Genomic DNA, 13,193 nt, shown 5'->3' with positions numbered 1-13,193 from the left:
CTCCTCCCCGGCCAGTGCAGGAGGCAACCAATCGATGTGTTTCTCTCACATCGATATTTCTCTCTGTCTTTCCCTCTCTCTTCTCCTCTCCCTAAAAAAAAAAAAAAAAAAAATCAATGGAAAAATATCCTCAGGTGAGGATTAACAAAATAAAACAAAAAAAAGAAGAAGCTAGAGTAGGAATATGGTGATTGTTTTTGTATTTGCCAGATTTTCTAATAGGTAGATGTGGCATTTGCCCCATACAAAAGTGTTAGTGAAAGAGAGAGAAAAGGAAGAAAACAGGCCGCTCAGCATTCTGGTTTGCTCTCACAGGTGGAAGCCGGGAAAGGCCTGGAGATGAGGAAGCTGGTCCTCTCAGGGTTCCTGGCCAGCGAGGAGATCTACATCAACCAGCTGGAAGCCCTGCTGCTGGTGAGTACAGCCTCTGGGCCTCCTGGTCCCCCCGTCGGACACGGTCATGCTCCTAAACTGCTTTTGGAGTCGGAAGGAGAGAGGACCTGAACTAGCAGCTGGGGTCATTGCCAGCAAGGGCCCGTGCCCCCCAGCCCCCACCCTCCATTACTGCCCAGGGAGAGGCGGGAGCAGAGGCACCACGAGGGCGGGGGCGGCGAACGCTCCATCACCCATGACCATGGCACAGGCGTTACTGATCGATCTGTCCAGGTGGGGTCTGCCCACCACTTCCACACTGGACCGGACCCTGGGAGTTCTCCATCCGCCAATCACGTTGAGACCTTTTTGTCAGTGCTGGTCCCGGTCCCCCCTCCTTCCTGCAATAGGGAGCCATTTGCGCCATCCCCGGCTCCCTGGCAGGAAATGTGAGGTGGAAGGCTCTCGGCCGTTTTGAGACACGCCAGCGCCGGGGCGTCAGACCAACCCCAGCCCTCGGTGAAGGTGCCTCGGTTTGCTCTCCAAGCCGGAGGCATTGCTGTGAGAATCCTATGAAAATGGTTAACTGATTTGACATAATGGGTGAAGCCAGAAGGCTGTTCAGATGTTTTCCAAGGGGAAAAGGACTACTCAGGTGTAAGGTGTTTCTGCCTTTGGAGAAAGCGCTATTGGATGCACCTGAATTTGAACGTGAAGGGATTGTGGCGCCTGAAGTTCTAGGTCAGTAGAGACGCATTCTTACGGGAATTGTTGGATGCCCATGTGTGTACTTTTAAGATGTTGTCACCCAGTGTCCCGGGGGGCGTGGCATTTATTAGCCAAGGGATAACGGCTGAAATGTGCAGGTGCTTCGTAACACACTGGGCTGAGTTTGTGGTAATTCTCACCGGAGCTTATTGGAAGGCACAGTCACGCTTTCAAGTGAAGGACCGTATGGCAGATCAGTGAGGGCTCTGGTCTGGGGCGGAACTAGGGCAAAGACTCGACTCTGCCGTTAATGACAGACTTGCTGCACCGTTTTACAAACTGGGCGTCTTGACTATGAATGGGTTGAACCAGCATTTAAATACAAACGAGAAAGAAAGTACCAGCACGTGTCACATAATAAGCACCGTATCATGAAACTTTGGTGTGTTGTATGTATGTGTGTGTATATATGTATATACTGGCCCATGTTATTCTTTTTTTTTTAAATATATTTTATTGATTTTTTTTTTTACAGAGAGGAAGGAGAGGGAGAGAGAGTTAGAAACATTGATGAGAGAAACATCCATCAGCTGCCTCCTGCACACCCCTTACTGGGGATGTGCCCGCCACCAAGGTACATGCCCCTTGACCGGAATCGAACCTGGGACCCTTGAGTCCGCAGGCCAACGCTCTATCCACTGAGCCAAACCGGTTAGGGCGGCCCATATTATTCTTTACATGTGTTTGAAAACCACTGGCTTTGGGCGAGCCATGCATAACGTCCTGGAGCCTCAGTTTCCCGAATGAGGATGAGAATAATACCATTACCATCTCTCTTCTCCGTGGGGTTGAGAGGACCAGGTGACCCTTTTGGGGACCTGGTACAGTGCCAGGTGCGTAGGCACTCAAATACATGGTGTCCCCCCAAAATGTACACATACATCCAATGATTACAAAGTCAGTGTTTATTAACACAGAGCTCATTTTCAAAACTTAAAAGAATCTACAGAAATGAATAATTGTTTGTGTCAATGCCTGTTTTCAAACTGATGACCGTTCTGGTCCAGGCACTGCCGATAATATGAAGCACTGAGATCCCAAACATCAAGAATCATCGTGTTAGGTATTCATACACCCTCAATTCGTCGACTGTTGCCAGTTTTGTACCATAAACTTTTTCTTTTATGTATCCCCATAAAAAAAAAGTCTAGTGGCATTTTAGGATAAATTTTCTTCGTTTAAAACTTAGTCTGGCTTCACCCATTATTTCAAATCAGTTAAACCTGGGAAGGAATGAAAATTAAGTGATTAATTAAATTTGTTAAAGTGTGTATACATTTTGTTTGGACACCCTGTATTAACTGAAGGAGGGAGAACAGGCAGATGGCCAGCCAGATACATGTGAAATGCACCTTGCAAACTATGAATAACTGTACCAAAATTCAGGGGCGTGGTTGTCATTACTAAAAGGCTACATATTTGAAAGGAGTTCAAAAAAGGAAGAGGGCTCGGGCTCTCCATCCCCCCTTGACTACTTACTAGCTCTAGGCCTTCAGCAGATTAATGAACGTTTGTGCCTCGGTTTCTCCATCTGCAAACTGGGTATACTAATATTAGTACAGCAGGTGCTTCTTATAATGTTGATGAGATGCCCTAGAGCAGTGGTTCTCAACCTTTCTAATGCCGAGACCCTTTAATACAGTTCCTCATGTTGTGGTGACCCCCAACCATTAAACTATTTTCGTTGCTACTTCATAACTGTAATTTTGCTACTGTTATGAATTGTAATGTAAATATCTGTGTTTTGCTACTGTAATGTAAATATCTGTGTTTTCCGATGGTCTTAGGATCTATAGCGGCGGTTCTCAACCTGTGGGTTGAGAACCCCTAGCAGGGTCGCCTAAGACCATCGGAAAACACAGATGTATGTGAAATGCACCTTACAAACTATGAATAACTGTACCAAAATTCGGGGGCGTGGTTATCATTACTAAAAGGATACGTATTTGAAAGGAGTTCAAAAAAAGGTTTTCTGATGGTCTTAGGCTCAACCGCTGCTGAGCAGCGGTTCTCAACCTGTGGGTCGAGACCTGAGACCATGGGAAAACACAGATATTTATATTGCGATTCATAACAGTAGCAAAATTACAGTTATGAAGTAGCAACGAAAATAGTTTTATGGGTGGGGGTCACCACAACCTGAGGAACTGTATTAAAGGGTCGAGGCATTAGAAAGGTTGAGAACCACTGCTAGAGACTTAACTCTAATTTATGTCAATTAGCCTATGGTAAAATTAGTTCCGATTAAAGCCACAGAACCTATCAAAGGCACTGAGGACTTAACTGTTCAAGGGGTTGCTGTGAGGATTCTGTGAGTTTGTACGGGAAGCTCTTAGGAAAGAGCCCAAGTATTAGCTGATACTATTATTTCTCCAGTGCCGGGCGAGAATGCAGGTTAGGGCCTGTTTGTCTCTGTCAACACAGCCTTTCCCTGAGGGAAGGGGGAGGCCTGAATTCTCATTTCTCATCTGTCATTGGGCCTGACTTGAGTTTCCGTTTGTTGGCAAAGATAACAACAGATTTAGGGGCCAAGGCGCTCCCCTCCCTGCCTAGCCTTTCTTACAGCTCTTGCCCCAAAGGCAAAAACTGAGGCTGAGGCCCCTCCTCTCCCCCCAGTTTGCTCATCCTGGGCCCCTGATTGGTTCTTTCTTGAGCAGAGGCCGGAGAGGGCGGGATCAGCTAGGAGGCCCGTGGGAGGCTGGAGAGCTCCAGGAAGAGGGGGCAGGACCCTCCCCAGCCACAGCCTCAGATGATTTGCCTCCGAAATAAGGACTCAAGCCCTCTTCCCCTCCTCCTTCAGCTGGGAGCCCTCCCCTCTCAGCTGCCTGGTAGCTAAGCCCTTTGCTTTTTGGGGCGAGCTGACAAAGGGGCTCAGAGGAGAAGAAAATCTGTCCTCTCCGAGCTCCCTCCTCCCCCCACCCCCAGATCTTCTCATCACCCCACCCCCATCCCCACAGCTCAGCTCTTGGGGTGTGATTGTTCTCAGCTTAACACTTCCTGATATGCCAGTGGGGAGGTGTGTGTACCTAAGTCTGTGTACACACACAGACACACACAGGGACACCTACAGGAGCCTCTGTTCCTGCCCCCTGGGTTGCTGGCTGGGCAAGGCTTGGTCATCTGGAACCTTCCAGGTTCCTGGGGGGCTCAGATTACCTGAGAGCCTGGGCTGAGGTGGTGGTGGTGGTGGGGGGGGGAGGTGGAGGAAGGGAGACAAACCAAATTCATGTCATTCTGTATCTCTTCTTCTTCTCCTCTTTCTGCTTCCTCCTCCTCCTTCCTCCTCCCTCCTCCCTCCTTCCTCCTTCTTCCTTCCTTGCTCCTCCCTCCTCTCTCCTCTCTCCTCCCACTCTCTTCCCTGAGTAAGGAGCTGGGTTCTGCCTCTGGCTGCACCCTCACCTACAGCATCCCCCACCCCAGGCCACGGCTGGCCCTCCTCCCTTAGACTGTCATTCTGGCAGTTTGCTTTGTCGTTCCCCTGAGGCCCGTGGGCTCAGGTTCCTTATCTGTGAAATAGGTTACTGATGCCCAACTGCCTGGGCCCCAGGGAGCGGGAGGTTGAGGTGCGAGTTGGTAAGCAGGCCGTGCCGGCAGCCGCAGGCCTTCTGGGATGGGAGGCAGAGGAAGTGGGCCGACTTCTTTCCCCTGTTTCGAAAGGCAGGGCTGGAGGACAGAGCAGACCGATGGCCGTGTGAACCCCACGGGGAGTCTGAACCGCCGGCCTGTCTTCCTGAGAAGCCGCTCATGGGAAATGGAGAGCCAGGGCTGGCTCTGAGGTCCTTGGGGATCCTCCTGAAGATTCCCTTTCTGCCCTGATAGGTAGAGCACCCCTGCCCCAGCCCCCTGCAGCTGGGCTGCTAGAGGGGGAACTGGCAGGCTAGCTCTCTGGCACAGGAGCAGTGCTGGGTGGCCTGTGCCTGTCGCCCGAACCACTGAGACCTGTAGTTGGGGGTGCACCAGGGAACCATAACTGCCGCCCTAGCCAGTTTGGCTCAGTGGACAGAGCGTTGGCCCGAGGACTGAAGGGTCCCGGATTCGATTCCAGTCAAGGGCATGTGCCTAGGTTGTAGGCTCCATCTAGTCCCTCTCACATTGATGTTTCTCTCTCTCTCTCTCTCCTTCCACTCTCTCTAAAAAACCATGGAAAAATATCCCTGGAGAGGATTAAAAATATAATAATAATAATATAATAATAATAATAATAAAACTGCCTTCAAGGGTCTCCAGCCAGCCAGGAACACATACCCAGTGCTTCCCCCCCCTACCCCCGAAGTAAAATCAGGGCTAAGACCAAGGGTCCCCAGCCTTGTCCTGAGAGCCGTCTGATGCCCAAGTGTAGGCCCTGTCCGTGTGACCGCCGCTGGTGAGCGCCCGTTGCTTCCCCTTTTGCAGACAGAGTGGGACGTTTAGGAGGAAGCAGAGCAGTTGTGTCTGGTCCCTGCGTGGGTGGCACATGAGTGCTTCCCCAGCAGCTTCTGAGAAGTCCCGACTCCTGCGTCTTCCCAGGACGGTTCTCTCCCTGTTCCTTCACCCCCTCCTTGGTGGAGATGGACGTGGCAGGGACAGGGAGGAGTGGTTCTGGGGCTCTGTGGTGACTTGGACCCTCCCCTGGCTCCTGGGTAGAAGGAATAAGGATAAATTACGACAGTGATCCTGAGAGCCCACTCTGTACCCTTCATGGAGGGCTGGGAGCCACGAAGCTGAGGGTGGCCACAGCTTCATAGGGGGGAGAGGGGGTTGGGAGAGCAGTATTCCTTTTTTCCTGGCTCCTGGTTCCTTCTGTCTCCCGGCCCGGCATGCTTACCCAGGCCCCGCCCCTCCACCTACTCAGATCTTCCCAACCTTCAAGGCCTGTTCCTGTCACCTCCTCCGTGAAGGCCTCCGAGTTGCACCAGCACAACCTTGAGACCAAGTCGGTTTGTGTTTGCAGTCCAAGTCCTGTAATGGCCTGTCTTGCTTTTGTCCACTAAGATAGTTCATTTGTGTTGGTCCAGTTTACCCAAATAGAGTGTTCTCTAGAGCAAGGGTCGTGAGTCATAAAAATCATCTCCTGAAAAGGAAATTGGACCCCATCCCTCACTCCCCTGCTTCAACCCCTCCAGGGAAAGCCAGATCACTGCTTGGGCTTAAAAGCCGCCTTCCTTCCCCTGCACGGTCCGACCGCAGCCCACCCCTCCAGCCCCGCGCTGGGTCCCTCTCCTCTCCCTGCGCACTGCGCACAGGCCCGCTGGCTGTATCCCGGCGCCTCTCTCACTAGCCTGTTTCTGCCTCGGGATTGGGCGTTGAGGCAGTCTGCCGGGGATGCGGTCCCCTTGGCCCTCGCTTCCACGTCAGGGTGAATGGCCCCTTCAGCACGTGTCTCAGGGCCTCCCCTTCCCCCAGTGTGTGTGTGTGTGTGATTATGTAGTTGGTCACTTCCTTGTGTCCTGTCTGTCCCCCCTACTGGATGGGAGGCTCCGTGGGGCCAGGGATTTGTGAATCCTGGGACACACGCCTTCAAACCCCCCCACCCCAGTCTAGCCTCACGTTGTTAGGCACTTGGTACATTATTTGTGGGGTGAGTAGTAATCGCAGCAGCTAACATTTTTGATTGCCTTCTATGTGCCAGGTACGTACTCACTATTTTACATAAATAATGGCTTTTCACCTTCCCATCAGAGTTCTTAAGAAGGTAATACTATCCCAGTTTTACAAACGAGGCTGCTGAGGTCCAGAGGTGCGCAGTGACTCGCCCACAGCCATGAAGTGGTAGAGCTGGGACTCAAACCCGCACTGCCTGGCCTGCACCACCCGTGGCGAGCCCCATCGGCTTCCCTAGCGAGGAGCTGGACAGGAAGGGTTTGTCGGTTTCAGCGCTGAGAGGGTCAGAAGGAGGGCTTCTGCTTTTTCTTGCCTTTTTCATCACGTCTGGGCTGTTTTAGAGCTGAGAGGGCGAGGGGGCCAGAAGCTGGAGGACTGTCTGGGTGTTTGAGTGGATGGAACTTCCTCTTGTGGACAAACTTGGGTTCTGCCACCACCAGATGGGAGGGTGGAGTGAAGCTTGGCTGGGAGTTCGGCTGCTGTGGCCAGCTTAGCCTGGGGGTCATCTCTTAGAGACCATCTCTTAGGTCTCCCTCCAGCCCAGCACTGCGTCGCCCATTTCCTGCCAGAAGGTTTCTCTTGTTGCAAAGCTCACGACCTAATCCTGGGACACAGTGGGGAACAGCTCCAGTGAGTCCACACCTGCCCCCTAACTTCTTGCTGTTCCTGGGTCTCCAGAGCGACCCAGACTAAGTCAAGGGCCTCTTGCCACACATCAGCCACGTCTGACTCCGGCTTCTCTCTTCCCGGGAAACATGCCCGCCCCTCCCATGCCTTCTCTTTGTGGCAGGTTCTCAGACCCTGTCTCCTGGGGGGCCTTTGGGGTGCAGTCTGGGCGTCTTGCAGGGCTTTGGGCTGAAGGAAGGTCAACCAAAGAGGAGCTCTTTATCCTTCAGGATCCGTTGTTTGGTTTCAGCTTGAATTTTAATAGTGTTTTTTAAGAATATATTTGTACTAGAGGCCTGGTGCACAAATTTGTGCACAGGTGGGGTCCTGCCGGCCTGCCCCAATGGGGGCCGATTGGGGCCGGGCTGGTGGGGGTGGGGAGAGGAAGAGGGAAGGAAGGGGGCACCGGAGGTTGGCCGGGCCCCGCCCCTGATTGGGCCAGTTGGCCGGCTGCAGTGGGCATCAAAGCGACCAGTTGTTCTGGTCATTCTGGCGTTCGGGTCGCTGGCTTTTTATATATATAGATTGATTTCAGAGAGGAAGGGAGAGGAAGAGAGAGATAGAAACATCAATGATGAGAGAGAATCATTGATTGGCTACCTCCTGCATGCCCCACACCAGGGATTGAGCCCGCAACCTGGGCATATGCCCTGACCGGGAATCGAACCGTGACCTCCTGGTTCACAGGTCAATGCTCAACCACTGAGCCACACTGGCCGGGCTATGAATTTTAATACCTTTTTATCCTAGGTATAAAATTAATGTTTACTCATTGGAGGTGCTTTAGGAAATATGGAACATCATACTGAAGAAAATACACACAGGCCCCATTATCCCACAGTGCTCCTGTTGGGCATGAAGGTGATGGATGGCTTCAGCTCCCAGCCGGTGGGGGGGGGTGGTCCTGAGTTATTGCCTGTCATCTCACCCTCTCCACCTTCAGGCCGTGGGGCATCTTGGTGTAGGCAACAGAGATGACAGATAGGTTTCATCTTACATGTCAACCTGCGCATTGAGAGAGAGTCTGAGACTACAACCAGGCCCCGTGAGAAAGATCATCGTGAGCACGCAGCGATGTCTGCCACAGGCACAGGAAGCGGGCGGTGGCCTGTGTGCCACCTGCTCGCTGTCTCTGGACGAAGTGATGGGAGCTTGAAATATCAGAACAGCCGAGGCTGGTCTTAGGTCTCTTCAAGACTCTACTCCCAAGTCCTAGAATCATGTTTTCTTTCTCGGTCCCTTCCACTGAAATGCGACGAGAGCTTATGACTGAGCAGCGGGCCACTGTGGAAAGAAGACGTGGAGCCTCTGACACTGAAAAGCGAGCCCAATACAGGCTGGAGGCCGGGGGCTCTTCAGGGCGTGAGGGGTGCAGGAGATGTGTCCTGGTGCCCCCCCTTGGACCTGGCAGGGTTGCTGGGCCAGGCAGGCTCTGGCTGTGCAGTTGCACATGCCGGGGCCGGTGACAGCAGCTACATCCCATGAACCACGCTTCAGGCGCCCTGCCGTCCGTGGCCTTTTCTAGGCCAGCGACGGCAACCGGTGGTCCGTGAGGTCCGAAAGGTTGGCGACTGCTGGTCTGGGCAGAACTCGGACATAAGGGAGGGCTAATCGGTGCCCTGGGCCTGCTGACACTCTGGTTTATCTGCCGCTCTTTTCCCCTCCTCTCTCCCAGCCCATGAAGCCCCTGAAGGCCACAGCCACCACCTCGCAGCCCGTGCTCACCATCCAGCAGATCGAGACCATCTTCTACAAGATCCAGGACATCTACGAGATCCACAAGGAGTTCTACGACAACCTCTGCCCCAAGGTGCAGCAGTGGGACAGCCAGGTCACCATGGGCCACCTCTTCCAGAAGCTGGTGAGTGTCCCGTTGACAGAGGGTCCTTCCCCGGGGCCTCGGGGGAGCTGCTGGTGTGAGTGAGGGCCCGTCAGCCCCCGCCCTCCTGGTCTTCTTTGAAGCTTCCCGAGTCCTGAGGGAAGCCTGGGGCCTCTGCTTTATGGGGAATCTGGGTGGGCCTGGGGCCTTGACTCCCGGCCTCCCCCGGTGAAGTCTAGAGTGTTCTAGGGATGCTGGAGACGGGCCGTGTGCCTACTAGTAGGTGCTCCTGGCAGGGCACTGTTTCTCTCCCCTGCTGAGGTTTAGGTCGGCTATCCCTCAGCTGACAAAGGGGCACGTGCCTGGTGGATGGGTAGGGACTGCTCACCACACTTCAGCGGTGTCTGGAATGAAGTGGTGCGTTGGGAGACTATGTCAGTTACCGCCTGCTCTGAGGACCCTGGAAAGCCCGAGAGCCCAGCCCTCCCAGCGTGCAGGGGAGGGAAGAGGCTGAGGGGGTAGCATTCGTGTTGGGAAAGGCTGGCTGAGGTCTTCTAGTTCCCAGAGCCTCTGCAACACCTTCTGTCCTCGCTCTGTGTCTGTGTCTGGCTGTGTCCCCTGGAGGACCCTCAGGTCAGAACCACGGGTCCCCCGCCTGGCTCTCTCCTGGGTTCATCCCCCACAACTCCTGCCAGCCCAACGGGAAGGAAGGGAGTCAGTGGCCGTTCTCAGTGTGAATGGCGCGGGGTGGGAAGCAGCGCCTCTCTTCCCCCTCCCCCTCCCCTGCGATGGTGGGACTGGTTGAGTGGTGGACAGGCCTCCACTTGCTTACACTGGAGAAAACTCTTACTTGACTATTCCCAGGGCTTCTTTAAGCTCAGCATGTTCAACACTGAACTCCTTGTCTCTGAAGTTCTTTGCTGTTCTTCCTGCCTCTGTCTCGGTGGGTGCTGCCACCGTCCCATCCTCCATCCATCCGTGACTCCCTTAGACTCCCCCCTTGGCACTTGCCCTCCCCCCACCCCCTCTTCCCTCACTCTTACACAGTCTACTTCTTTTTTATTTTTTTTTTTAATATATTTTATTGATTTTTTACAGAGAGGAAGGGAGAGGGATAGAGAGCTAGAAACATCGATGATAGAGAAACATCGACCAGCTGCCTCCTGCACACCCCCTACCGGGAATGTGCCCGCAACCGAGGTACATGCCCTTGACCGGAATCGAACCTGGGACCTTTCAGTCCGCAGGCCGATGCTCTATCCACTGAGCCAAACCGGTTTCGGCTCTTTTTTATTTTTAAACTAGTGGCCCAGTGCATGAAATTTGTGCACGGGGGTGGGGGGGGGGGATGTCCCTCAGCTGGATCTGTACCCTCTCCAATCTGGGACCTCTCAGTGGATGTCTGACTGCTGGTTTAGGTCCGAGGGATTGGGCCTAAACCGGCAGTCAGGCATCCATCTCACAATCCAGGACCACTGGCTCCTAACCACTTAGCCTGCCTGCCTGCCTGATTGCCCCTAACCGCTTCTGCCTGCCACTCCTGATTGCCCCCTAACCGCTCCCCTGCCGGCCTGATTGCCACCAACTGCCCTCCCCTGCTGGCCTGATCACCCCCAAGGCTTTTATTAGTATAGATCTTTATTGTTGAAAGTATTACATATGTCCTCTTTGATTCCCCCATCAACTCCCTCCAGCCCACCCCCGACCCCCGCCCTCCTACCCCACTGTCTGCGTCCATGGGTTATGCATAAACGTATACAAGGACTTTGGTTGATTACCACCCTCCCCCACCTTCCCTCCGAGATTGCGCACTCTGTTCCATGCTTCCATGTCTCTGGATCCACTCCGTTCATCAGTTTATTTTGTTAGATTCCATATATGAGTGAGATCATGTGATACTTGTCTTTCTCTGACTGACTTATTTCACTTAGCATGATGCTCTCCAGGTCCCTCCATGCTGTCTCAAAGGGTAAGAGATTCTTCTTGATTACTGCTGCATAGTATTCCATGGTATACATGTACCACAGCTTTTTTATCCACTCGTCTACTGATGGGCACTTGGACTATTTCTAGATCTTAGCTATTGTAAATTGTGCTGCTATGAACATAGGAGTGCATACATTCTTTCTGATTGGTGTTTCAGGTTTCTTAGGATATATTCCTAGAAGTGGGATCACTGGGTCAAATGGCAGTTCCATATTTAATGTTTTGAGGAAACAACGTACTGTTTTCCATAATGGCTGCACCAGTCTGCATGCCCACCAGCAGTGCACGAGGGTTCCCTTTTCTACACATGCTCGCCTGCCACAGTCCTCTTCTTTCATACTCATGGCCACCTGCTTCCCTCCACCAGCTCGGGGGCCCTCACCTGGACCACAGCTGTAGCCCCATCAGTGGCTCCTGCCTCCAGGCCCACCTCCCATCCACCTCCCACATCTAGCTAACAGGAGAGTTACTAAGAGTCATCGAAACTCCTGGCCAGGTCTGCCCTGCTTAAATCCCTTCCGTGGCTGCCCTTGCCCACTGGATGAGGACTGGGCGCTGAGACATGGTTAGGAGACCCTTCGAATGCCACCCTCTGTCCACACCGGGCTTCTGGCTGCTCCCTCCCCGCCCCCTGTGCCCCTGACCTTGAACTTGCTGTTCTCAGTTCACACAGCAGGCACTCTTGGCCTCTCTCTACTTGTGGCTCTAGCTGCCTGAAATGTCCTTCCTTATCTGGTCTGGCTTCTCCCCGTCAGTTCCCATCTTAGAAATGACCTCCTTGGAGAAGCCCTCCCCACATGCAGCCCCTGTGGTATCCCCTCTGTGAGCATTATAACTGTCTGTCTCCCTAAAACCATAAGCTCATTAGACCCCCCAGAACCTGCCCAGTGCTGAGTGAGTGGGTGAATAAGTGAGTGGGTGAATGAGTGAGTGAGGGAGTGAGTACACTGGGACTAGAGAGAACGTGGAAGGGCATTGAGGGAGGTGTCACGGGGTGTGAGGTCTGTCCCGAGAGACCAGCAGTGTTGTAGGGACAAGCACAGCTTCTAGAGTAAGGTCACAGCTGGGTCTGAATCTGGGTTCTGCCACAGATTAAACCTGTAACTTGAGGCAACTTACCCAACCTCTCTGTGACTTGGATTCCTCGTCTGTAAAAGTGAGGATAGTAACAGTACTTACCTCATTGGATTCTTGTGAGGAATACCTGGAAAGTGCTTGGAACAGGGCCTGGAACATAGTAAATTAGTAAATATCAGTAGTTAGCCATTATCATTACTGTTGTTGTTATTATCACTATTATTATTATTATTATTATTATTACTACTACTACTATTAGGGAGAGGCCCCCAGAAGATGTTGTTGCAAGAGAATTCCACGCTTCTGGTTCTGGCAGCCCCAGAGAACTCCCCAGTTCAGGGATGGCGAACACCCAGTCATCGCTCCGGCCTGGCCCCAGGAACCTGAGCCGATGGGCGTGGGGCAGCCTCTCTGTAGACCTCAGGGAGGGCAGAAGAGACCACATGAGAGGGTGGGAGGTGCATACCCCGGAGTAGAGTGGACGGGCTGTCTCTGTTTATCTTTGTCACTTGCACCCTGCTGTCACCAGGGACTCCCATTCTGGTCCCAGCTCCATGGGCCTGGTCATGAGTGTGCTCCCCACGCTCCCTCCCCCAGCATCACAAACACATTTGAAGCCCCTGGGGCTGCAGGCTTGGGAGGGCCGGGCCGAGCCAGGGCAGGCCAGGCGTCTGGAGGCAGCTGGTTTGCCACTGGTCTCCAGGTATTTGATTACCCATCCTGGAGCGGAGGGAATTAGCATCTCTGCTGTTTGTTTTATGAGATCACCCCAGTGCCCGGCTGCTGTTTCCAAGCAACATCTACTTCCCAGCCAACAGTCCTGGCAGGCCGGGCCGTGGGCCCTGTAGGGGAGGGTGTCCCGTGGGGATGGCAGTGCCTGGGATGGCCGGTGACCCCTGCATTCAGGCCTTCTGCCCAGGCTCCC

General features: G+C 53.3%; 1 protein-coding gene across 3 annotated transcripts in view; it reads left to right on the top strand.

Moving 5' to 3' along the window:
- The window catches only part of ABR (ABR activator of RhoGEF and GTPase), a 190,207-nt gene that overhangs the window by 112,185 nt on the left and 64,829 nt on the right, over positions 1–13,193 (top strand). For all 3 annotated transcript variants that reach the window (XM_054709005.1, XM_054709006.1, XM_054709004.1), the window contains 2 exons: positions 316–414; positions 9,062–9,247. In XM_054709005.1, the coding sequence (XP_054564980.1) occupies positions 316–414; positions 9,062–9,247 (285 nt within the window). The remainder of the gene's footprint in view (positions 1–315; positions 415–9,061; positions 9,248–13,193) is intronic.

The sequence above is a fragment of the Eptesicus fuscus genome, chromosome 20 (genome assembly GCF_027574615.1).
Source record: "Eptesicus fuscus isolate TK198812 chromosome 20, DD_ASM_mEF_20220401, whole genome shotgun sequence".
Taxonomy (NCBI): Eukaryota; Metazoa; Chordata; class Mammalia; order Chiroptera; family Vespertilionidae; genus Eptesicus; species Eptesicus fuscus.
This window is presented reverse-complemented; position numbering and strand designations above follow the sequence as displayed.